Genomic DNA, 27,231 nt, shown 5'->3' on the forward strand with positions numbered 1-27,231 from the left:
AGAGGGCGACATTCACTGTGATTTGTGGAGGCCAGGAGAGGCAGGGTCTGCTTTCGAGGTATGAATCGTGATGATTCTTGCTAGCGGAAATGACAAAAAAATCGCACGATACCCACGAGCTGGCTGTAATCGATTTGCTGGATTTTTCCATGCTGGAAATTCTTTTTATTCACGACTGGTCAACGACACAAGAAGTGCTGTGAGCGTAGGTGTGTCGTGTAGTTGACAGCTACGACTCTCATTTGCAAGCTGTGGATGATTTCAGGTACGTGGTCTTTGTTTTGACTTTAACCTTTGGAAGCTGTAGCTGTCGACTCAACCAAAAAGAAGAAGCTAATTAATTCGGGGATAGCTAGACGTCGTAGACTCGAGCTAGGCTAGGCTGGGATGCATGCATGACTGGACAGACCTTGGATCATGTTGATCAAGAAATCTGAAATCTATATCATAACATATTCATAATAACATTAAATAACTATTACCACAACGACATAATAGTTCAATTCGCTGGCAAAGTGACGTAATAAATAGGATTAACTACCATAGCAATACAATGTAGGTGAAAACAATTTTGAATATATCGCGCTGTACCGGTACCGTACTAACTTACAACTACCATGCTACAAGCAGGTACGTTGCACTCATCACCTGTGTATGTCTGCAATAATTAATAGATCATGTAGATTGAATACAATACTGGTATTTTCAAAGATACTATATCATAGTGCGAGAATGCAGCTCAGGTACAGCGTGAACGTACCAGCACGGTCATGGCGGTAAATTCTAAAATTGTTTTCACCCATTGCTAATGCTATCTAGGTAATCCGATTATTACATCACTTCGCCAGTGTATACTTTGTAGAGCAGGTAGAGCGGTGATCGATACCTCATTCAGTCACCTTTGATGTTGGCAATTTTCAAAGTCAAACGTACTACATGTACCGGTAGTTTAATACCGTACCGGTACTGGAATTTATTTTGTGAAAATTATCACACTGATCACAATGTCAAAGTTCCCTAATATTTAAGAGACTATTTTACCGCCATGATTGACAGAAGACCATCATGCTATTATCACAAACCGCTCACTTAAACGATGAGCCACACAGAGTATCCTGCGTAGTCAATTCTGGTCCTGTAGGGACTTGAAACCATGATCTTGGGATTAAAACAAAGCCAAGGGAGCACGCTAGCATAGGCCGAAAGAGGATATCCCTGTCAGGTAAACACTAACACACTTATACCTCTGTGACAATGCTGCCATCCTCGTAAGGCATACCAGCCTCTTCCCCCCATCCCACCGCTGCCACCATTTCTGTCACAAACTGCTCACTTAAACAATGAGTCACACAGAAGTATCCTTTGTCTAAAGCCAATTCTGGTCCTGTAGCCTGTAGGACTTGAAACCACAATCATGGGATTAAAACAAAGCCAAGCGAGCGCGTTAGTGTAGGCCTATAGACCAAAAGAGGACATATCTCCGTCAGGTCTATAACACTAATGCACTTTACCTTGGTAACAATGCTCCCCTCCTCGTATTGTGTCCTCCTGCCTTACCAGCCTTTTCCTCCCTCCCACATCCCACTGCTGCCACCATTTCTGTCACAAACCGCTCACTTAAACAAGTATCAATCATAATTCTGGTCCTACAGGGACTTGAAACCACAATCTTGGGATTAAAACAAAACCAAGTGAGCATGTTAGCATAACCCAAAAGAGGACATCCCCGTCAGGTCTATAACACTAATGCACTTTACCTCTGTGACAATGCTCCCCTCCTTGTATTTTAAAGGTGTGTCCTCCTGCCTACCCGCCCCTCCCCCCCCCCCCCCATCCCACCGCTGCCACAATATTTGTCACAAACTGCTCACTTAAACAATGAGTCACACAGAAGTATCCTGTGTCTTCTCAAGCCAATTCTGGTCCTGTAGCCTGTAGCATATGAAACCACAATCATGGGATTTTAAAAAAACAAAGCCAAGCGAGGACGTTAGCATATATAGACCAAAAGAGGACATCTCTGTCAGGTCTATAACACTAATGCACTTTACCTCTGTGACAATGCTCTCCTCCTCGTAAGGCGTGTCCTCCCGCCTTACCAGCCTCTTCCCCCCTCCCCCATCCCACCGCTGCCACCATTTCTGTCACAAACCGCTCACTTAAACAATGAGCCACATTGAAGTATCATGTGCCTTCTAAAGCCAATTCTGGTCCTGCAGGGACTTGAAACCACAATCTTGGGATTAAAACAAATCAAGCGAGCACGTTAGCATATCGACCAAAAGAGGACATCCCCGTCAGGTCTGTAACACTAATACACTTTACCTCTGTGACAATGCTCCCCTCCTCGTAAGGCGTGTCCTCCTGCCTTACCAGCCTCTTCCCCCATGCCACCGCTGCCACCATTTCTGTCACAAACCGCTCACTTACGGGTGGTACTCTTAACCCTGGAATTATGGAAATCCTCTATCCATCGTCAGTTATCAATGGATTGGATTGATTATGCCATCGTCTCTGGGCGAAGGCCATCACCCTGGGCTATCATTGGTTATTATTAGTGCCTGGATTGAGGATAGACTTCTGGATCAAAACTAGACATACATGCCTACATTGTTACATTGCGAATGCAATGATGTACAATACATACATGCATTGTAAAAATTGTGTTCATGACAAAACTAAGTACCCTGGCCGGGACCCTGGCAGTAAAGCAGTCAAGATAGCTCAATCGATAAGGCGTTCGACTATGGTGCGAGAGGTTGTGGGTTCAAACCCTGGCGGTGCCTACTATTACGCTCTCATGGACAAATTGAATTAGCTTGAAACTGGACAAGGAACTTACTGCTAATTGTCTGGAAGTGTGATGAGCTAGCCTTCTAACTGGACTCAGCTCAGCAGGTTAATTCTGAAGTTGAATTCATTTATTTTATTTATTATTTACATTTGGCAAAAAGCACAGGCAATACCCAAAGAGCACTAAATTAAAGGGAAGCCCTACATAAAAAGCGAACAAAAATAAACTGAAAAGCAAATACAAGATTCATCATCATCATCAGCCCATATCATCCCACTGCTGGGTAAAAGCCTCTCCCAAATTCTGCCAATTTCTCCTGTCTCCTGCAATTCCTGTCCAGGCTGTTGTTCCCAGGTAGCTGACCAGCTCATCTCTCCATCTAGCTCGAGGTCTTCCTCTTTTCCTTACTCCATATAACGGTTGCCACTCTGTTGTGAGCTGACTCCATCTTTCATCTGTTATCCTACTCAGATGTCCAGCCCACCTGCATTTAATTCTTTTTACTGATTTTTGTTAACACATCCTTTACTATAGGCACCGGAGTTTTGCGCGGTTCGCGCAAAAGCGCACATTTTCGCGCATTTGGGTGTCCAAAGCGCATTTTGGGTTCCATCGAGAATGTTCACGATTTTGACCCATCGATAAGCTTAAACAAGTTAAAGTTAAAACTTACGATTTTATACCCCAAATCGGCAGCATTTACAAGAAAATTCACGCAATATTGGTTCTAACTTCACTTATGTACATCAAAATACAAATAACGATCATTAAACCAAGCATAATGTGGGGAAATTTACCCTTGCTTTCGACATTTCGATCGACGATTTGTGATGGTCGCCATCTTTAATTTTTATTTTTTCCAGAAACTGGAAATGAACCCGGAAATGAACCGGAAGTCAGTCGTAATTGATTGACATGCCATCGTTTTACCGATGTTTTTTCGTGTTTTCCATTGATAACAGGGGATCACACATTTTAGCGCATTTTGACCTATTTTTTGGCGCATTTTCGCGCATTTTGAAAAGTGGCCAGCGCATTTTGCTGTTTTAAATCGCGCAAAACTCCGGTGCCTACTTTACTATTGTTTGTTCCCTAGTGCAGCTGTTCTTTTTCCGGTCTCTCCTTGTATACCCCAGCATCATCCTTTCCATACTTCGTTGTGTAGTCTGAAGTTTCCTTTCCATATCTTTGTTTAATGTCCAAGTTTCACTTCCATATGTTATGGCAGGTAAGATGCATTGATTGAAAAGTTTCCTTTTCAGACAATTTGGCATGTGTTTGTCTGTTAGTATATCTTTGTGTCTGCTACAAGCTGCCCATCCTGCTTGCGTTTTTCTCTTTATTTCCTGCGGTTGATTCCCATCTGGCCAAATCTCTTGTCCTAGGTAAGTGTATTTGGATACATGTTCCAGTGTTTCATTTCCAATTTTGATTTCCTTATTATCTGCATACATGTTGAACATGACCTTTGTTTTGGACACGTTCATTTTTGGCCCTACTTTCCTACTCTCATTGCTCAAATCAGTTAACATTTCTAGTGTGAAGTGTACAAGGTGCGACTAAGGTGTTGAGGAGCAAGGTGGAAGTTCCTATGTATCATGCCAATCATCCGACGAGCCTTCTTGCAAAGGACATCAATGTGGATGTTCCAATTTAATTTACTAGAAATGTGAATGCCAAGGAAAATGATGTCTGTCACTCTATCAATAGGTTGCTTGTTAAGTTGTAAAAGAAGGTCCGAGTAGGGATTGATTTTAGTGGAGATGATCATGGCTTTGGTTTTCTTAGTATTGGGTCAGTCCATGTCGAAACACATTGAGTAGATTGAGTGTACACCCACCCTCTTGGATTTTGCTCTCCTTTGGCTCAGGGGTACCTTTCATGGATCCCTAGGTGAGGTCACAAGAAAGAAATTCAAATTCCATTTCGTTTGCGAATGGCGGGAAATCAAAGTTTGGCGACCTCGACCAAAATTGTGAATTTAAGGGGTCCAAATGACAAAGTGCTCTCTTTGAGGGGCACTTTCTTCTTAATTGAATCAGTTGTGATCCTCTTTTTGAATGTGGTCACTCACTGGCTGTGTCTGAAATACCTAATGCCAAAAAGATAGATTTGAATTTCGTTGGGATTTCAGAGGGGTCAAAATCAGCACGCCGTACTGTTCAATCAAATTATCTTGATTTTGAAGGACCCATGATAATGTCACAGTGCACTTATAGGTCCTAATTATGTTCAGAATGGATTAACCATATGCCAATGTCTATGAGCAATTAAAAAGAGAGAAATTTCTAGACCCTACAGAATTTTAGGCCACCCCTAAAGTGGTTCAGCCACAAATGGCACTTAAAGTCGGCAAATTTTGACCCCTAATAACTTTAGGTGTACACCAGATATGAATTTCTAGTCTTTTGCATCTGAAAGAATGTAGTTTAATGTTACTAGGAACATAAGATTTGTTTTGTTTTTTTGTGTTTTAGTAGTAAGTTGACGCTTTCAAAAATAGTCATTTTTGCCTAACATACCATGCATACAGGATACGGTACAAAATGCCAATTTTAGTATGATATTTTTTTATATTTTTGATCACTTTATAACCATTTGTATTATTTATCCTGATATTTCAAGTTGCTCTTGAGTCAAGTAATAAGAAAAAACTACTTTCTAATCCCCTGTATGGATTTTTAAGGGGTCAAAATGCACTTCCTGGCAACAATGCACATGCAAAGTACAGGTTATGGGGGTCAAATTTTCAGAATGCTCCCAATTATGTCAAGTAATATATCAAATTACTCGTATGGTCATGAGGATTCCAAAATGTATAGTTTGTTATGTGTCAGACCTTTCAGGAGGGCGCTATGACGAAAAAATGTTCATAGGTCAACGACCTTTTGAAAGTATCAAAACACAAAAATACAAAACAAATCTTATGTTCCTAGTAACATTAGACTACATTCTTTCAGATGCAAAAGACTAGAAATTCATATCTGGTGTACACCTAAAGTTATTAGGTGTCAAAATTTGCCGATTTTAAGCGGCATTTGTGGCTGAACCACTTTAGGGGGCCTAAAATTCTGTAGGGGTCTAGAAATGTCTTATTTTTTTTTTTTTTTTTAGACATTGGCACATTGTTTTTTCTTTCTTTATTTAATTAGTACCTATAAGTGCTCTGTGGCATTATCATGGGTCCTTCAAAATCAAAGATAATTTGATTGAACAGTATGAAGTGCTGATTTTCACCCCCTCTGAAATCCCAACAAAATTCCAGAAATCAATCTTTTTTGGCATTAGGCATTTCAGACACAGCCAGTGAGTGAAAACATTCAAAAAAGAGGGTCACAACTGATTTAATTAAGAAGAAAATGCCTCTCAAAGAGAGCGCTTTGTCATTTGGACACCTTAAATTCCCAATTTTGGTCAAGGTCGCCAAACTTAGATGGCCCGCCATTCGAAACGAAATTGAATTTGAATTTTTTCTTGTGACCTCACCTAGGGGTCCATGAAAGGTACCCCTGAGCCAAAGGAGAGCATAATCCAAGAGGGTGGGTGTACACTCAGTCTGTTTTGACATGGACTGACCCTATTGGCTTCAATAACCATGAGTTAAAATCCTGTTAAAATAGGGTTAAATGTCAAATTTTGACTTTCATTTCAACATTTTAATAAGTGCCCAACTGACTTTAAGTGACCGGAGGGCTAATTAGGTAGAATACAGTAATTGATGTACACCAAATTGGGACCAATGTTTGCCACTCTATGGTCATTTGTGTGTATTCACCTTGTCAGATGAGTTACTCAGCAAGAATGTTGATAGCCTTGTTTAAGACGCTAAATACTGCGCACGACCATTAGATTTGGGGTTGCATACACTAGGATCCACAACATGCTCAGCTATCAGGGCACATTTCTTTAACCCCAATACAGTTGCACATTTATTGAATGACCTTTGAAAATTTGGGTACACAAACTCAAACCCTGCAACTTGAGGTCAAATTTTGCTCTATGATTGTTTAATTGAGGTTAATGAACTATGGCATTGGGATGAGGCCATTGAAGTCCATAGTGATACTCAGTGTATTAGCCTATTTATGGATGTAGACCGCTAGTTCGCTAAACTGCTGCCCTCATTCATCAACTGTCTGGGTTGATGACTGAGAAAACTATGTGGGGAAAAATGTGATGGACTTTGCAACGGTGACATCCCGCTATCTCTAAGGTTCGCTATCTCTAAGGTTCGCTATCTCTAAGGTTCGCTATCACTAACGTGCAAAGTCTATGGAGATCAGAATCCCGCTATCTCTAATAGAGAAAAGGGTTCGCTATACCTAAAAAAGGTCCGCTACTTCTAAGGTTCGATATCACTAATTTAGAATAAGGTTCGCCAGTTCTAAGGTTCGATATCACTAATTATAAATAAGGTTCGCTATCACTAATTTAAAATAAGGTTCGCTATCACTAATTTTTAATAAGGTCCGCTATCACTAATTTATTGAAGGTTCAGCTATCTCTAAGGTTCAGTTATCACTAATTCCAATAAAGGTCCGCTATACCTAAGGTTCGCTATCACTAATTTTGTTTCAGGTTCGCTATCCCTAATTAATTAAGGTTAAGCTATCTCTAAGGTTCAAGTTATCACTAATTTCGATTAAGGTTAAGCTATACCTAAGGTTCAAGTTATCACTAATCTTACATAAGGTCCACTATCTCTAATTTTAAATAAGGTCCGCTATCTCTAATTTCAAATAAGGTCCGCTATCTCTAATTTTAAATAAGGACCGCTATAGCGAACCTTATTTGAAATTAGAGATAGCTTAACCTTATTTAAAATTAGAGATAGCGAACCTTATTTAAAATTAGAGATAGCGAACCTTATTTGAAATTAGTGATAGCGAACCTTAGAGATAGCTGAACCTTAGAGATAGCGAACCTTAGAGATAGCGAACCTTAGAGATAGCGGACCTTATTTAAAATTAGAGATAGCGAACCTTAGGGATACCGGGATTGTTAAAATTAGAGATAGCGGACCTTATTTTAAATTAGTGATATCGAACCTTAGAGATAGCGAACCTTCAATAAATTAGTGATAGCGGACCTTATTTAAAATTAGAGATAGCGAACCTTATTAAAAATTAGTGATATCGAACCTTAGAAATAACGAACCTTTTTCAAAATTAGTGATATCGAACCTTAGGTATAGCGAACCTTTTTCGTAATTAGTGATAACGAACCTTAGAGATAGCGAACCTTAGAGATAGCGAACCTTAGAGATAGCGAACCTTAGAGATAGCGAACCGTAACCCTTTGCAACAGGATTCTTGTGACATAGAGAATGGGCAGTTGTGGTTCTCAAATGTTCTTCAGTGAGAAACTTCTCTGATTCTACCTCAAATTGTACATTCATGCAACTAGGTGTCTATTAAGTAAATGAAAGACTTTCAGTCTTACAAACCTATTACAGCCAGTATATAGTCTGTATACCTTCCTCGAGTCTATGAAGTAAAATAAAATTTTGAGATTTTCTCAAAAATTGTTAATTTTTGCAGGAATCTGTTATCATACAGTGTTACGCTTGTTGGACTCCTAGCTTGCACAATTTCCGTCAAATGAAAACTTTAAATATTTCTCATTATTACATTTAGAAATATAATAAAAAAATATAATACAATTCAATATCTAAATTTTTGACTTGAGAAAGGTATTCGCTGTCGTAGTGCACGTTAGTAACCATTGGTTACTGCTCCAAGCCTGGGCTCATACACCTGTTCGAATTTTGATATGCCATAGGCTTTGTGTTGTGATCATTTCGATCAGTGCAGTGGTTCGTAACAAAGAAAGCGTGATCCAGTTGGCCTAGCAACGGTCATATTGTAACGTGCACTATGACAGCGAATACAGACTAAAGCAAGTGTTTTGGTCAATCTGTTTAGCTCATATGAAAAACAGCCAATACATGTACAAAATATGCTGTTTTCATTGGTGGTTGCCTCAGACAAACACATCTCGGTACATAATTGGATGGCTAATTATTCAGATTTGGCCGGTAGTATCTCATTGTTGAGTTGTTTTTAAATCCAGAATCGTGGCAGTATCCAGAATCGTGGAAGTTTTTCAAGGTAAAACAATTGTAAACAAGGAATACAGATTGATTTGAATTAGCTAGCCATCTTTGGTCATGCCCATCACTAGACCAGAGAATCACTGTAAATTGTTGTCCAACATTCATGCCTGAGTGGGTGTACATGATGGAAGTACTGTGGCTTAATTTGGATGGCTTTATCCGGGCTTGAATCAAGGCTAGAATGTGGAATGATAAAATGATCATTTGGGTAGACACTCCCTGTCAGTCAGTCTCATTTGCACCTTGACCTATGGGTGTTATGTCTATGCACCAGACTCAAAGTTGGTTATCACTTTTGTTTACTTTGATTAGTCAACCATTCTTTATCTAAGCTGTAATCATGTCATCATGCACATAGTATCACACTTTCAGCATTTTAACTCACATTACATTAAAATCTGTGCAGTAATTTATGAGCCTGTGATGAAGGGGTACAAGAAAGGTTTGGCAAGCGAAAGGGAACTTTTGGGAAGGGCAGCAATTTTTGGCATAGATTTTTATGGAGCACATTTTATTTCAAACTTAGTATGTTGACAGGGTATGGAGGCCTATTGTGTCAGGATTTTTTGCATATTATGAATGTTAATTACCTTATTTGCATATATTTAACCTAAATGCCATTATTTCACTCTGAAGCTTGTATTGCAATTACCAATGAACTTCTAAGTTAGGAAGATAAGTATGATCACCTCAGATACTTTGAGTCATGTTTAGGCCCATGAAAGTCAATTTCGAGTTTATCGTCCCTTTTTTTTCCCAGGTTGGTGAGGTGACTTTTTCATTTTTCATTTTTCATTATTTCATCAGATTTCATTATTGACCTAAAATGCATGTTGATTTAAAGCCACACTCATACATAAGTATGTTATTTATAAACATGTTTTTATATGGGTAGGGACTAGAAAAGTTAGAAAAAAGCCTGGTTTTGCTTCCAAGTTATGAATTTATATGTTTTACAAACAAAAATATATGTTTGCAATTGCTAAAAGTGGTGAAAACACTGATAATTTGAAAATAATGAATTATTTTGGTATTTTTGAAAATTTGACGCTGGTGTTTTTGGTTTCCAAAAAGTAGCCTTAGGCGGGGGACGATAAACTCGGAATCGACTTTCACGCGCCTTATTAGCTTTCATTTGCATATTTGTATTTACAAACTTTTGTTATTTATAAACCTTTGTTCTGGGGAAACACTTTAATTTTTGGCACACCATTCAGAAAATTTAAGGGAAAAATTGCAGAAAAAAATATAACATGATGGTATATATAACTTCTAATGTACATGTGTATACATGTATAGTACATTCTATAATTCATGTTATAACTTTTCATATTAAATGTAAACAACTTGGTTATGTTTTTTATTTGTTTTGTATTTCTGTTTTTCAGCAAGAAATAGAACACCATAAAGAGTAAAGATGGCTGCTCAGTTTCTTCAATGGTGGGATGATGTGGTAGAGGAATATGGAGGTAAGAAGACAAGCTTTTATCAGGTGTTTATATGATACAGGGCTTAGGCTCAACTATTTATCAACTTGGGCATTGAGCCAGTTGTTATGGTTTACCTGCCAGCATTGCCATGTTACAAGTGTTGTTTTATTATTGCCAGTATATAAAATTGTACTTCAGATTTAACCCCATGGACACTACTATCCGAATTATTGGACTCTAAGAACTATTTTGATTGGTTACAAAGAATGATATATCACAGATTGAGCCAATCAGAGATATGGTAAGAATAGTCAGTAGGGCTGATTGAAGAATGAAGATTAAGCCAAAAATGGCTAACAAATCTAATAGCTGTATTAAGGCCATCTTAATTAAATCTGTGTCTCAAAGCTGCCGCACGTACTTAGTAAAATTGTGTGTGTAGTCCTCTTTGAAAATCAAGAAAGTCATTTGTTTCATGTCTTTTTATTTATTTTTTTAAGGGCTGGGGTATGAGCGTTTGGACAGTATTTATTTTGGGACATTAGAGCACATCAGACATATCGAATTGCATTCTGAATACGAAGAATGTCATTCTGATATCAAATAATTTTGATTTTTTGAAATTCGCAATTTAATACACATTTTATGGCAAATCATTAAAATTGATATTTTTGATATTTAACAGTACTTGAAGTAAACTTTATAAATCTGATGATTTATACTTAAAAGTGTGTGCAGGTGGGATGAAAGCGGCGATCAATTGAAAATTTTGACCTTTCGTATTGAAGATATGGATTTTTTCCCAAAACACCAAAAAAAAATTAGGTCTTTTGGGAAAAAAATCCATATCTTCAATATGAAAGGTCAAAATTTTCAATTGACCGTCGGCTTTTCCTCCTGCTACATACACTTTAAGAATATATCATTAGATTTATATAATTACCGAGGACTGTTATATATCAAAAATTTGAAAAATATCAAATTTTTATAATTTGTCATAAAATTTGTATTATATTGTGATTTTCAAAAATGAAAATTATTTGATATCAGAAAGACATGCTTCGTATTCAGAATGCAATTCGATAGGTCTGAGGTGCTCTCATGTCCCACAAAAATGCTGTCAGAAGCATAATAAACGCTCATTTTAGATCCCTTAACAAAAAGGCAAAAATAAAAGCCAAAATTCATATCTGATCATAAGTTTAAGATTTTTTTTGCAAATTTTGGATAAGAAAACAATAAAAGAAAAGAATAATATATAGTTTGTAGCAGTGACTAATAGTACTATTCCAACATTTACATTGGATAATTTTTGCACAAAATTCTTATCCGAAATCATGACACATAAAAAAATAAACATTAAAAAAAATACAATAAAAAAACAAACCAGCATTCCTCATTAGGTTTTCAATTTCTCACAAGCTTTGAGACACAGGATTTAATTAAGATGGCCTTGGTTACTCAGATGATTATATCATGTAAGTAACCAGTAAGCAGTTAATAGCCATAGGGTTAAATGAGGCTAAAATTTTACAACTATAATCTAAGACAGAATTAAAAAGAATCTGATGTCACTGTCAATCAAACTCCCAACGACCCTTGATTGGTTAGTAGCATGTAAAAGGATTGATTCATCTGGTGCCGATTGGAGAAAAGGAATCCACACTGCAGTTGATGTTTGTAATAGCTTACCAGATGGAGTTGTCAGAGACAACGCTGCACCATCCTTCAATACTGTAGTAATTATACATGCTTTCTTCAGTAGATAGCAGATATTAGCTACACATTTGTTCTGCTTGAAAACAAATTTGAACCAGTTTTAAGTAGAGTGCCATTTTAAAACCAGCATTAAAAAGTTTGAAAAAAGCATCTAACATGAAATTAACTCTAACCACTGCAGCAAATTCAACCTGTACATGACACAATTTATGCCCACTTTCTACTCGCATAATTTCTCTTGTCTCATAGATCCTCGGGTTGCTGACTGGCCATTGATGGACTCACCAAGAACGGGAACCATCATGGTGATCATCTACTTATTTATAGTATGGATTGGACCGAAGCTGATGAAAAACAGGGAACCATTTAGTCTAAAACATGTGATAGCTGTGTATAACTTTTCTATGGTAGTGTTATCATGGTATCTATTATGGGAGGTGAGTTAACCTCATCAGTTCTTTCTGCTGATTGGTTACAAGAATACTATAATGATTTATTGTGCCAATCAGCAACATGATGAGCATTAAGTTTAAATATTTATAAGCTCTATTGTAATTGGCCATTCAAATGAGCATGTACAATTAACCAATCAGAAATGTTGTAAGGAGGGCAGTAGTTCTCAGACATTTTCCAGGAGTCTAACTCAAGTCCACTTTTTATTATTATTATGTTTTCAGAATCTTGCTTCCTATACCTCTCCATACAGTTTAAAACGTCAAAAAAATAGCATATTGGATGCATTTCGGATCCAATTTTAGCGCCACCTGGATCCCAATCCCCGTGATTTTTAAAATCGCCGATATTGCCGCCAATTTTAACGTATTGTAAATCGACCGTTCGTAGTATGTGATCAAGAGAGAACACAAATGCACTGTATGAGACTATTCATTCATGAACTCGATTTTGTTTATTTTGCTGTCAAACCGGGAGAATTTGATTTTCTACGGACGCGGAAAGCGATGTTTAATTTCATGATTCTAGGCTTGAAAATCAACGTTGTGGTGTACTAAATGCATGTTTCAGCTGCTAAGAAATGAAGAAATTAATGTGGTTTATTGAAATATCCTTGGAAAGTACAATAAACTAGTAAAAACCGGTGCTAAACCACTACGTAAAAGCTGCAGAATTCGGCAATCTCACACAATCGGACATCAAAAATGATCAAATTTTCTGACCAAACCAGAGGATTTATACCTGCCAAGTGCCAAATATCACTTTTTGAACTATTTGAGACTCTGCAAGGTATGAATGATGTTAGCACAGACAAGGTAGGGTTTTAGATAAGCTTATGAAATCGGCAAATATAGTCCACCCAAATGCATAGCTGCACTGTTGCCTTGGCTCTTGCACTGGCTGCAGGCTTGCACTCTGTTTTTGTAGCTTAAGTTACGCTTACTTTATCAGTTTATTGCCTATCAAATATCATTACAAACACTTTATTACTTCATATTTTTAACCCTCATAATTCAATTATATCATTTCGCAATTGACGCACGACTCGGAACGAGTACGTAACTTCATGAGACACAGGGATTTTTTCCCAATTTTTTTCCCTCTAGTGTTGGTACTGGTCTCTGGGAAGTGCAGATTTGTAATTATTTTAATGGAATGTATTTTATAATGCGTTCTAAAGTTACGATGGATTTTGAGACTTAAGAATCGCTACGAATCGTCATAAATTTTGCCAAAATGGATCCCCATTGACGGAAGCGTTACGGAAACTTATGGAATTCCGGAAGTAGGGTCAAAAAAGTCTGGAAACAGGCCGGAAAAAATATTTCCTTTTTTTTTTTTTTTTTTTTTTTTGCTCTAGACATGTAAGATCAGTCGATTTTGACCCCCCCAAAAAAATCACGAAAAAAAAATTGAAAAAAAATGTGAATTTTGTCTTTTTAAAAAAGATTCTGAAAACATAATAATGATAAAATTGGATGGTTTTTTTCACCCAATGCAAAATTTATTGGTCTCGCTATGAGTTTTAAAATATTGGACTCGACTACGTCTGGTCAATATTTTAAAACTCATAGCTTCGATTCAATAAATTTGTGCATTGAGTTCAAACCATCAATTTTATATCATTATTATGTTCTCAGAATCAGTCTTCCTATACTTTGTACAGAGTTAAAGAGTCCAATATAATCAACACTTGGACTCACATTTTTGACCAATGTAATGATAAAATTGGATTTTTTTTATTGACTGAATACAACATTTATTGGTCGAGCTGTGAGTTTTAAAATATTGGATGAGACACTCGTGTATTGGGTTCAAACCATCCAATTTTGTATAAAAGTTATGACTTGCCCCAGACAGGGACTCGATTAATAGACCTTTTGCGCAGCTAATCAGCAGATAGCTGAGTAAGATGTTGTGTGCTGCAACCATGCAATCACACACTGGTGACAGCTAATCAGCAGATAGCTGAGTAAGATGTTGTGTGCTGCAACCAATCACACACTGGTGACAGCTAATCAGCAGATAGCTGAGTAAGATGTTGTGTGCTGCAACCAATCACACACTGGTGACAGCTAATCAGCAGATAGCTGAGTAAGATGTTGTGTGCTGCAACCAATCACACACTGGTGACAGCTAATCAGCAGATAGCTGAGTAAGATGTTGTGTGCTGCAACCAATCACACACTGGTGACAGCTAATCAGCAGATAGCTGAGTAAGATGTTGTGTGCTGCAACCAATCACACACTGGTGACAGCTAATCAGCAGATAGCTGAGTAAGATGTTGTGTGCTGCAACCAATCACACACTGGTGACAGCTAATCAGCAGATAGCTGAGTAAGATGTTGTGTGCTGCAACCAATCACACACTGGTGACAGTATGTTCAATGAGCATGTGGCGAGGTACGTGTGATTATTCACACCAATCCTCTACCATGTTCATTTTACTTGACGCAGCATATTTAATTGAATGTAGATGTCATCTGCATGGTTGAATATGCATTCCAATGACTGGAAATGGATTGGTTGAATATGTTTTGACAACTGCATGTTACGTGTTTTTTTCGTAAAAGTCCTCCTGAAAATGGGTGAGACTGTAATCTGGTCAGTTTTCATTGAACACAGTGGGTGTGAGTCCCTAATATGGTAAAAGTGGCCATCCAACTGACTGACTCACATGGGAAAAGGATGTGACATACAAAGAGATGAAAACATTAGCAAAAGAAAGTATCTTCCACTCATTGCCTAGTTACAAGTTACAGTCATACCTGATGAAATCTTCAAATGTGTCGGACGAAATTTTGTAGTGATTAAAAAATCACTTAGTTTTCTCAAACAAAAATCCAAAATATTTATTATTTATGCTTGCTTTGGTGGTATAATGGTATTATAACATTAGCTGTATAAATGAAATGAAATATACACTAATCATTTGAATTTGTCCCTTTTGATCACAGTTTTTGATGGGAGGTTGGGGGACTGGTTATAGCTATGGATGCCAAGTAGTAGACTATTCAGACAGTCCTCAAGCTTTAAGGGTAAGTAGCCTCTGAAGTAACACTGTAAACTAAAAAGGTCCTAACAAGGAAAAATCAACCTAAGATTAACTCCCTACTACAATGGGGAATTATCTCTTCACTCCTTTGCACCTCAATTCAACTTAGGTGAAGTTAGGGCACTAAAGAATTGAAGTTAGAAAACTTTTTAGGACACCCACTTCACATAATAATGAAACCACTTCACTCCCAGGAAACCCACTTGAAGTGAAGTGACTGTCCTAAAAGTCAAGTGATTACCTTTGTGCCCTAATGAGATCAGAATTAATTGACCTTTTCGGTAAATCCCATAAGCCTTTGTGAGTACACCTGAGAACTCATCATTTGACGTCACGCCGACTTGCAATGCGCAATAAGGATGTTCGATAAACGATGTGCGCAGATCGAAGTGACGTCAAATGACGACATCTCAGATGTACTCGCAAAGGCTTATGGGATTTACCGGAAAGGTGAATTAAAAGAGGTTAGGAATCCAGACTCTGTCGAGGGGTATCAAAAAGTTTTAGAAATGCCCAGAAGTGAAAGAGCTATATCAATGAAATTTTGTCCGTGCAATCACTGGTCCTTATGTACACTATGGTGCAAAAATGGTCTCAAAAGTATGTTTACTTTTTTTACAGGAGCTAGATGTCACTACCTGCCTATGTAACCGCATAACCAGCAAAATGGAGAAAATTGAGGCATGCAGCATGATTAAGTTCCATTTTAAGGGTTACAGTGCCCAGAAAATCTGTGATGAAATAAAAATTCCTTTTCCAAAAGCGACAGTGACATATCACAATCACCACCGAAGATAACTTTCATTTCATCATCGATTTTCTAGGCACTGCAACCCTTCAAAAGCAGGATCTTAATAATGCTGCTTGCCTCAATTTTCTCAATCTTGCAGTTTATGCGCAGTAACTGGGGCAGCGGGTTATTGGCATCTAGTGCCACCTGTAAAAAAAGTAAACATACCTATGAGACCATTTTTGCACCATAGTGTACATAAGGACCAGTGATTGCACTGACAAAATTTCATTGATATAGCTCTTTCACTTCTGGGCGATTTCTAAAACTTTTTTGATACCCCCTCGTATAACCAGAACAGATATCTTACACATCCCACAATGCATTTCTTCAATTTCAATTTTCTGTACTGATTTGCTATCTAGTGCAACATGGGTCGACAGTGACAATAAGTACCTTAATGAACAGAGCATAATATAAATTAAAACTAAAGTAAAATATACATTTTAACCATCTCGAAAATAGATAAGATTGAGTAATCTTTGGCCAAAAAAAAATTGTAAATGTTACACCAAACAATTATTTTTTTAGACCTAAGCACTATGAGATTATTGTTTTATTTTTTATTGTATTTTTGAATGATTAATAAGCAAACAAACAGACCAAAAAAAAATATATTAAAAAAATGTACATTTTAAATGCTATATGCATGAGATGCTATACCTTTAGAAATTGAGTAGCTCAGAATAAAATGACTGACAAATCTTTGGAACAAGGATTTTAGCATGCAGTACTTTGCTACTAAGTACTATATGTTTATTTATTTAATTGTTTGAACAAACGCTTTTATATCAGCGGCACACATCTACCCGAAAAAAAAAAAAAAAAATTACAAAGTAGAACAAAGAAACACAATAAATCAACAAAAGTGAAGCATGGCAAAATGTTAATGAGTATAATATTATCGATCCACTACTCTAGGCACAATCCCATTTCATGAGCGTGAGCAGGAAGCGGTGCAATGGCAAAAAGCGGGAACCTACATTGTAGGTGGAGGGCGCGCATTTATCAAAGACCAGAGCACAGGCATTCAAATATGACTGAAAAATAAAGCGTGATTGTGACTTGTGGAACAACAAATTTACTTAAATACAAAATAGAATTTACACAGCAATTACACAAAATTTACATCTAAAACTTAACTCGTGAGTTTGTTACGGAGTCGCCACACATTTTTTAGGAATGATTTACAGACAAAGTCAAAAATATTCAGAGCACAATCAATATCAATACCAACTATGTCAAGAAAAAAAGTATGTCAAGTGCTTTACTGTATGAATTAAGCTGTAGAAAGGAGCAGACATTTTCGCAACAGTGTAACTCCTGGGCATTTTAATTGATGTCTTAATGGAGTATGTTGACATGTGAATATGTGTTTAATAGCATTGATTCATTATTACCCAGAGAGGTGAAAACCTGCAAAAGTATCTCTGTGTGGGGTGTGATGATGCTAAGTACTAAAGTAACTAAAGTAATTGGATTCCTTGCCCCAATAATATACATAACTTTTGTTACCAGTGTGTTATTAGTTTTTGAGAAAAATACAAAAATAGACACAAATTTATTGAGGGGTGTAGTACCCCCTTAAATGGTACTTATTATATCACTCATACATAAATTCTAGACAGTTCATTGGTTGATTGCCATTTATCACAAATATTAACTGTCTTACATTCGTGTAATGGTCGAAATATAATCACTCAGTGAAAGATGTATTGTTCCATTCCATTCGCCGTTCCGGCTCGTGGAATGGAACAATCCATCTTTCACTGAGTGATTATATGTGACATGATCAAGGGGAATGAGTCACATGTCGGCCCTGGTCGAAAATGAGTTTTACACATGTTTCCAAAGAGGACATTTAGAGCTTTCAGAAACTGAAAACCCCATGTTGATACACCTTTTCTTTGTGAAGTTACGTGAATTTATCAGACGCTGAAAACAATATAAAACAAAAGAATTTTAAAACTTTCCTTGCCGATATCTCAAAATCAATATTAGCGACATCCGACTCATTTCCCTTGATCGTGTCACATATTTCGACCTTCACATTCATAGACAGTTAATATAATGAGACGTTACTGACTGATCAATAAATGATCACAAAACCCATTGTAATTAGCTAAATTGAAAGGAAAATATGTCAAATTACTGCCGCAGCCTGACACTGGCAAAAGTAGCCCAATTTTAGGCAAGTAGCGTGCTGCGGCATGCTTTTTTGAGTAGCGGCAAGTGATCATGAAGTAGCCCAATTGTGCACCTAAGACGCGGCGTTGGCATCAGTGGTCTTTACCCCCGTTCCTTGACATCTGTGGTTCAATGCTTAGGTACCACGTAAACATTGTAGTGCATGGCGAATTGGTGTTATATTTAAAAATTTTATTCATATATTGCTATGTAGTTAATCCTGTTACATCATCACTTCTACAGTGAATTCTTTAGACGCATCCACACCTTTCTTAAATTAAGTAAATGGGCCGATACCCCACACTAAGCTCCTGTTTATGACAAAATTGCATGTGAGCTGTTTTGTTGTCCCAATTGTTATTGGTTCTTAGAGCAGGTTTAGCTGTTACACTGACATTTACTTCACCAGAACTAACAGACTGGTTGATTGTCAGTATTTTTGTTTGTTTCATTCTTTCTTTTGCAAAATTCACAAAATAATAATATCCTTCCTGAATTTCTTATCCAATGAGGCAGTGTTTTCAACCATTATAAAATGAAATGTACTAAACTTTTTCAGACAGATTGTAAGTTTTCTGAAATATTTTTGCTCTTGGCGAGTCGGAGCGCATTTCATTTTGCACAGACCCAGGCTAGCGGCACTCTGTACAAATTGCCTATACCGATTCCGAAGACAAAAACCTGTGGCACAATCGCATCCCCTGCTTTGTACGTGTTTCCTAGGTCACGGTATGTCTACGTTAGTACGTGACAAACTCTCAGGGTCAGAGAACAGCGCAATCTGTCTGCTGCCAAGATCCGTAATATATATCTATTAGTCACCTTTTTGTACCGTTTTGCATGCAGAGCGTGACGTCTGCACAACAACAGCGTAATGGCATAATGGCTCCGCCCAATGAACCACATACATCCAATAACATCGCCTTTTCGTAGCTACGTCACATTTAGCTCATTCATATCATTACACATTCATAATCACCTTTGAGGATTTGTGGCGTTTTTTGATTTTTGCGCCCCCGGGAGAGTTACATTTTCCCAAGGTGGGCGTTTATTCAAGGCCAATTTTAGAACGATAATTGCCGTTAAAATCATTAGGTAAACTTAAAACTCACGCTAAAATGACGAACTATGAACTAGAAACACTGACTTCTGGTTTACTTCCGGGTTTCCAATCCAGATTTTCGCCAATTATTGACACTATTATCGACCATGTGGGCAACTTGGTAAGCTTATTGCACAAGATAGCATGGAAATATCGGCAATTTTGAAACATCTTGGCGTTTATTTGAGGGGGGCAACTATTTGACGAAATACGGTATATGGTGCAATCTTGGTGTGGATACACATATAAGTTACTGATACAAATTGGTGTTTCAAACTACACAGACAAAAATGTCTCATTTTTCACTGTATTGTTTTCTTTTTTTTCTTCAGATGGCAAATTGTTGTTGGTGGTTTTACTTCTCTAAATTCATAGAAATGTTGGACACAGTAAGTACATGATATTAGACATGTTCACGATAATGTTAATATTATTTATCGCGATAAGTTTTCATTATCACAATCACAATAATGGTATGACAGTTTGCAGTATTTTGATTAAAATGTGTCTTTGAAAATATGAAATTTGCCAAAGAAGAAGTGAATGGTCAACCAAATTTAGCTATCACAGATCTGCAGCCATTACAGCTTTTAAACCACAGATTATGTGCATATGTGTAAATGCAATGAGGCTTTTAAACCACAGATTATGTGCATATGTGTAAATGCAATGAGGCTTTTGAGCTGGATACCAATACACATACTTATGGCAAAATGTGACATAAAGAACATCATAAAAGAACCTTTTTGTCATGTTGTTTAAAGGAAAAATTTGTTAAATAAAGGGTTTTGAAGCTGCCCACATTATTGCTATTATTGTTTATCGCAATTAATGTTGCTGGCGATATTGTTATGAAGTGATAAAGAAACAGTGCCAAACAATGAACATGCCTACATGTTATGGCCATATGTCTTGAACTCCCCAACCAAATAGTTTTTGTAAATACAGCTTTAGAGAATGGCTGATTCAAGAAGTATACAAAGACAATTCTAGTTATATTACCAATTCTCTTGTCTACAGGTATTTTTCATCTTGCGAAAAAAGAATCGTCAGATTTCCTTCCTTCATGTATTTCATCACGCCTTGATGCCTTTCAGCTGGTGGATTGGTGTCAAATTTGTAGCAGGTATGTATTGGGCTATTCCAGTTGAAATCCACACTACCCCTGTCAGGGTTGTTTGATTTAAATCATTGATTTAAATCGCGATTTAAATCACTTGATTTTTTTTTTTAATCACTGATTTAAATCAACTTTTTCCTTTTTTTTACCATTTTTGATATATGTAAGTTTTTTCTGAAATTGACTGTTTTACTTCCTTCCTAATGTTTCTACAACTTATGGATACAATTACAATACCTCTATGGATACAATTACATGTCACTTTTACTATTGCTAAAAATTGATCTTCAAGGTGCAGAATTCAACAGGTTTTTTCCCATGATTTTACCAATTTTTTCTTTGAAATTTTCACATGTAAAAACATGTTTTTATTTTTTTGTATATACCTGGTAGGATTGTGCACATGACTAGCATTCCACTGGTACTCTTTTGACTTTATTATGGGGTATAGCAGTTCTTGGAATCAAAAAAAATCTGATTTAAATTTTTAAAAATCCGATTTAAATTTTTTTTTTTAATCAAAAAATCAACAACCCTGACCCTGTGGAAGATTTTGGAAATATCTTCCATAGGGAGAGTATGTTTTTCAAATGTAATTGGTCAAGGTTAATCATTTTGAAACCCATATTCCCCATGTATTATGGCTTTACCTATATCTTCAACAACTGGAGTGAGTATTTCAAATGGAAGCTACCCAATTTTCTATTCTATTTGAAACTCTCACTCCCTCTGTGGGAGACTTTAGTGAAATCTTCCACAGCGGTAGTGTGGATTTTAAATGGAATAGCCCATTGTGACTATATTGTTAGTCATCTAGTCAATTAATGACTAGTGAAATAATAACTTCCCATCATTCTTAAAGAATCGCGTAGAAGCTACAGAGTGCTCCTTCCTTCCGGGGGATGATAAGCAGTTGATCCAATGCATAGCTGGTAGTCAGTCACTGTGCAATCCTTTCCAGTGTTGGCAGGACATGCGCACATATAGCCCTGATCATTCTCAATAGGTTGCCTATGGGCCAGGCCAATGGTGGTTGGCCCTTGAACAGCTCTGAAATGTACAGTGAATATAGCAAAACAAGATGCATTTGGGCCTGAATCATAGGATGAGGTAATTTAAAATGTGTTGGTCCTCCATGGCCCAGTGGGCAAATATAATGGAGGACATGTAATCTAGACTGTCATGTCCACCATAAGAATGTGTGGAAACAATTGATACAAATCACAGTAAATAAAACTGGAAGTAGCATCGTTAGGCAATAGAAACAAATTAGTTTGATCTTACGATCGGCCAATTATGCTTGGTCGATCCTTAATTATTATTTATGAAATCAATTAATTTTCTATTGTTAATTGTAATAAAATAGTAATTTATGTCTGTAGTGATATTGGCCAATATAAATTTAGAGTTAATTCTGATTAATTAGTGTTGTCTGTCAGCGATGGCTGATATTGGGCACATAATCGCGGAACACACTTGTTACGGTGCGCTTCTGTAGCACGCTGTAGGCTTGTGCCTAGTGTGTAATACTCACACACAATTGCAGTACATGTATTTGAAGATGTAAACAAATTTTGTTCAATGTAGAATTTAGAGTAAGGGGAGTATTCATGAAGGTAACTTAATTTTCGATGAATAAAACAGTTTTTAGTTATTAAATTTTTAGTTATTATTTAACCGAGTAAGAATACATAATAAAGACTTTTTGCGCCAACATCCACTATGATAAAATATTGGACATGCCTCTATGATACCATAGAGGACAGTAAAAACAAAAATTTCCATCTTTTATCCTGGAAGTGAATACCAAATATTTCTCGGAGCTGTACAATTTTTGTTATTTGCATATTTATGAATATTTCTGAGCTTATTTGCATATTTTGCCAAATATTCAATTGATCCACAATATTAATGACTTCAATTGCATATTATTTGTATTTACAAACCTTTGTTATTTACATGTACACACCTTTGTAATTTTGTTTTATCCGTTCTTAGGTGGTTTTGGAACATTCCATGCAATGCTGAATTCCTGGATCCACTTCATGATGTACATCTACTATGGATTATCAGGACTGGGTCCAGAATGGCAGAAATATTTATGGTGGAAAAAATACATGACTACTATGCAACTGGTAAGGAAAATTGAAATGAAATTGGAAAAAATTGTAAGAGAAATTATGTTAAGAAAAAGGTGAAGCCAAATATTCAGCCGGCACACAAAATAAAGGTGATTCTAGTAGTCCTCGATGACTTGTTATAGTGCATGCCTCCATTGAGATGATGCCAATTGATGTGAGCATAGAATTACCAGATATGTCAAATCAATGAAGCATGAACCATCTAAAGCAATGGAAAATTCGGAAGTAAACAAAGCCGATCACAAGAGGTAGCACCAATATTTTGCTGAATGACATATCAGCAAAGTGTTAGTCTCTTACTAAGTGGCAATCATTGCTCTTGAAGATACAGGGAAGTCAAGAAAATAAATTTCAGCAAACTTTGATTTCAATCAACAGAAAGTGTATTATGCATGAAAAAAAAAATGTCATCACAAACGTGACATGTAAAAAAAGTTGTAAAAATATGGTTGGAGGACTGTGGTAAAATATTTTGTGCAAAGATAGTGAAAATAGGACTCTTAAAGGTATTGAATGGATGCATTATCATATGAATATGAGTCAATGCTAAATCATGAGGCAAATATCAGTTTCTGGATTAGATGAACCAATGGGTTACATGGCTACTTTTGGTCGATTTAATAAATGTTTTATTATATCCACACCTTTCAATTCCATTTTTAATTAAAATCAATATGCATTTGGAGGTATTTTAAAAATATTTTACCATTGAATTGTCAAGAAAATTAAACCTTAAAATGTTCTTAACATAGAAATGAGATTTGGGTATCAGAAGAAAACTCATTTTTTCTCATTACCCCAGTCAAATTTAAAACCCAAGATATGTATCGTTTTAGCTGGTGTGAACAAAAACATAGTTAAGAGTGATATCACCACCAGAAGTAGGTACTATTCTATTTTGCTTTTAATTATAATTTTGGAAACATTGTTTTAATGGTACTAGGCTTCAATGTAAGATAGAAATCACAATATGAACAAATCGGACCACCCATCAAATAATGTATGTGTTTTAGCTACAAATCTGAATAAAGTAACCCATACCTGTAAAACATGAACCAGATTTCTACAGTCTATTGAAGTTATTTGCTATGGCCTTATTTCTATGTTTTGTAAATCTGGTCTACTTTACAGACAAATACACTTTCTCAACAGCTTCAATTTTTGATAAATTTCCTGCCATTTTCCAGACCCAGTTTTTCTTAGTGATGGTACACTGTGGTCAACTGCTTTTCATTGAATGCTCATATCCTAAAGTCTTCGTGTGGATCATTGGTTCCTATGGTTTCATCTTCTTCTGGATGTTCCTTCACTTCTACATTCAAAGCTACTCAAAAGGAGCTAAAGCAAAGTCGGGAACCACTACAACAAAGAGTGAAAATGGTGTCACAAACGGCGTTGATGGAGGTCACCATGTCAAGTCGCACTGACCAATGAAAAACGTCCATATTCAAGGTTGTGTGTAATACATATGTAATTTATTTTTTAGCCAATAAGATTGCATGTTAGATCCAGTCTGGATTAGACATGCGATGTCATTCGTTGTTAGTTTGTGGTGCACCCTATGTATGATGTACATCTATGTAGTGTATTTGGCCAATTTCTTGGTGGGAATATTTTGGTTTTGATACATCAAAATAGATTTTCTTTGAGTGAGGATATTTTTTTATAAGCAGCTGGTCAAAAGGCATTAAGTTTTGATATTACATGGTTTCATCTAAACAAATGAACTTATGACTTACAAATTCGGAATCAGAACTTTCAATGAGTCATGACATATTTTTGTCTCATCAAGTCCTTAAAATGAAAAAGTTTTTAATTTGATAAGCTGCATTTCAGTTAAATGCAGTAGTGAGCAATGAAAACCCATGCCTTTTATTTCTTATATGTTACTTATAATTACAAAATCTGGTCTTGATGCACTGAAATGAAAAAAGTGAACAATTTATCACTTTTTTAGTTTATTGCCATTTTTGCCGGCAAAAACTGCTCTTGTCAATTGGTTAAAACCACAGTTAAAACAATGTGTTTTTCCACCTGCGGCAAAAAGCTGCTAACCCTGTCAAAAATATTAACCAAAATGAACTGAAAGTAATTGCAAAACGTATGGAAATAGAGAGCTCATAAAAGATTTCAAAAAAAAAAAGTAAAATAATTATCCTTTCTCAGTAGCAGAATTTAAAACTGAGAAGGAAGTTCTCCAAACAGGGTCAGTATCTTATGTAAGAAATAGTGTGATGCACAGGCCCGTAACCAAAGGTGCGTTGGGGGGAAATGCACCCCTCCATAAATCTGCAAAAGGTCTGCCTTGTCAGTAAAAAAAAACCAAATGTGGCCAAATATGTCAGAAATTTAGATACGTATACCCCAAATCATGAACTTTCTTTGAAATTTGTTAAAAATAAGATCAAAAAATCAATTGCAGAGGGGAAAAAGATCTACTTTTGGCCAGATTGAAGATTTCTCTTGAATAGGCTGCATTTATATAATCGGCACCCTACAAAGAAATTCTGGCTACGGGCCTGGTGATGCAGTATCCTTAATAGATGAACATATACATGAAGTTTCTTCTGTACATACCTAGTTATTTTCCCAGATAAATTTGGAACCAACTGGTTCCTTCCTCAGTGTAGTGTAGTGGTGTGCGAGATGCTGAAATCAGTGTTTCTAGATGTTCTACTACTGATCTCGCCCACTGAGCATATTTTTGTACTCATGCTATTAATGATGTTATTTGTATTTAAATATGACTGACATCGTAATTATGATCTGAAGTCCTCCATGATGGACAGATACAGGCTTAACATTGGTTTATCCCTGTGTGTCAATTTTGTGGATTACCATAGTATTCCATCTACAAGCACAGAAGCCATATGTCACAGATTTGGTCCAGTGAAAATTAGATTTTGCACATAAAATTTGGTTTTTACCTTCATCAGGGGCGGATTCAGAGCGGCGCCTGACTTTATGTATTTTTGCAGAGCGGCGTCTGACTTTGTGTGGGCACCGAGCCGCCGCAGCAGCGGCGGTTACTCAGCGCCCCCTCTATTGAAAATTCCTGGATCTGCCCCTGTTCATGTATGCATTATGACAAAAGGTTTCGTTTGGGGGTTTAGGGTTAAGGTTAGGGTTAGGGATATAACAATTACATGATGCTTATATAAAGGTAAGACCAGAATTTGCCATTCCGAATAAGTGAATTGAGTAATATTTGAGCCTAAATCAGACCAATTTGGGTAAAATGCTTCATTTGGCTTACCCATATTACAGAGAGGTGCACCTTGGGATACTTCAGAGGTAATCATAGGTGGTACGTCAGAGGTAACCATATGTGGTACCTTAGAGGTAACCATAGGTGGTACATCAGAGATAACCATAGGTGGTACCTCAGAGGTAACCATAGGTGGTACCTCCGAGGTAACCATATGTGGTACCTTAGAGGTAACCATAGGTGGTATATCAGAGATAACCATAGGTGGTACCTCAGAGGTAACCATAGGTGGTACCTCAGAGGTAACCATAGGTGGTACCTCAGAGGTAACCATATGTGGTACCTTAGAGGTAACCATAGGTGGTATATCAGAGATAACCATAGGTGGTACCTCAGAGGTAACCATAGGTAGTACCTCAGAGGTAACCATAGGTGTTACCGAGAGGTAACCATAGGTATTTCTGAGGCAGTGTGTTTATGCCCTCTTTTGTATACCAGATTACATCTGAAGTACTGGGTACTATAAACAGATATCAAGTATATGTGACATGATCAAGGGAAATGAGTCGGATGTCGCTAATATTGATTTTGAGATATTGGCAAAGAAGGTGTCAAAATTCTTTTGTTTTATATTGTTTTCAGCGATTGATAAGTTGATGTAACTTCGCAAAGAAAAGTCATATCAACAAGGGGTTTTCAGTTTCTGAAAGCTTTAAATGTCCTCTTTAGAAACATATTTAAAACTCATTTTCGACCATGGTCGACATGTGACTCATTCCCCTTGATCATGTCACATATTATGTGTAAACATTGACATAGTAGTGTGGCTCCACTCCGACCCAGGTAGTTGTGTAAGTTATTAAACTTTATCAGTTGTTGTTAGCCATATTTTATGAATCAATTCTTCATACATGTATATTTATGTGTATTGGGATTTGCAATGTGACAATTGTTGAGAAAGGGCACTCAGGTATTCATCAACAATGAATGAAATTAGTGCAATTTTGAGAGAATAAAGGTATTGTTCTTAGCCGCTGTCATGCATCTATCGTCTCATATAACACAGGTGGGACAATAGATGCACAGCAGCTGCTAAATCAATACTTTTTTCTCAAA

The 27,231-nt window shown here is 36.7% G+C and overlaps 1 protein-coding gene across 3 annotated transcripts; it reads left to right on the plus strand.

Moving 5' to 3' along the window:
* The first annotated feature begins 110 nt into the window (after nt 1-110).
* LOC140141491 (very long chain fatty acid elongase 7-like) lies at nt 111-27,231 on the plus strand. Of its 3 annotated transcripts, none has more exons than XR_011857420.1 (9): nt 111-265; nt 10,298-10,378; nt 12,308-12,495; nt 15,470-15,550; nt 19,979-20,035; nt 20,667-20,772; nt 22,765-22,901; nt 24,095-26,513; nt 26,561-27,231. XR_011857420.1 is itself a non-coding variant. In XM_072163377.1 (8 exons), exons 2-8 carry the CDS (start codon nt 10,327-10,329, stop codon nt 24,332-24,334), a joined length of 861 nt encoding a protein of 286 aa, XP_072019478.1. In that variant the 5' UTR covers nt 111-265; nt 10,298-10,326; the 3' UTR covers nt 24,335-27,231. The 3 variants fall into 3 exon arrangements, 1 of the variants encoding a protein (XP_072019478.1); XR_011857421.1 differs by having other exon boundaries at nt 24,095-26,417; XM_072163377.1 differs by having other exon boundaries at nt 24,095-27,231.

The sequence above is a fragment of the Amphiura filiformis genome, chromosome 19, assembly GCF_039555335.1.
Source record: "Amphiura filiformis chromosome 19, Afil_fr2py, whole genome shotgun sequence".
In the NCBI taxonomy this organism is placed as follows: Eukaryota; Metazoa; Echinodermata; class Ophiuroidea; order Amphilepidida; family Amphiuridae; genus Amphiura; species Amphiura filiformis.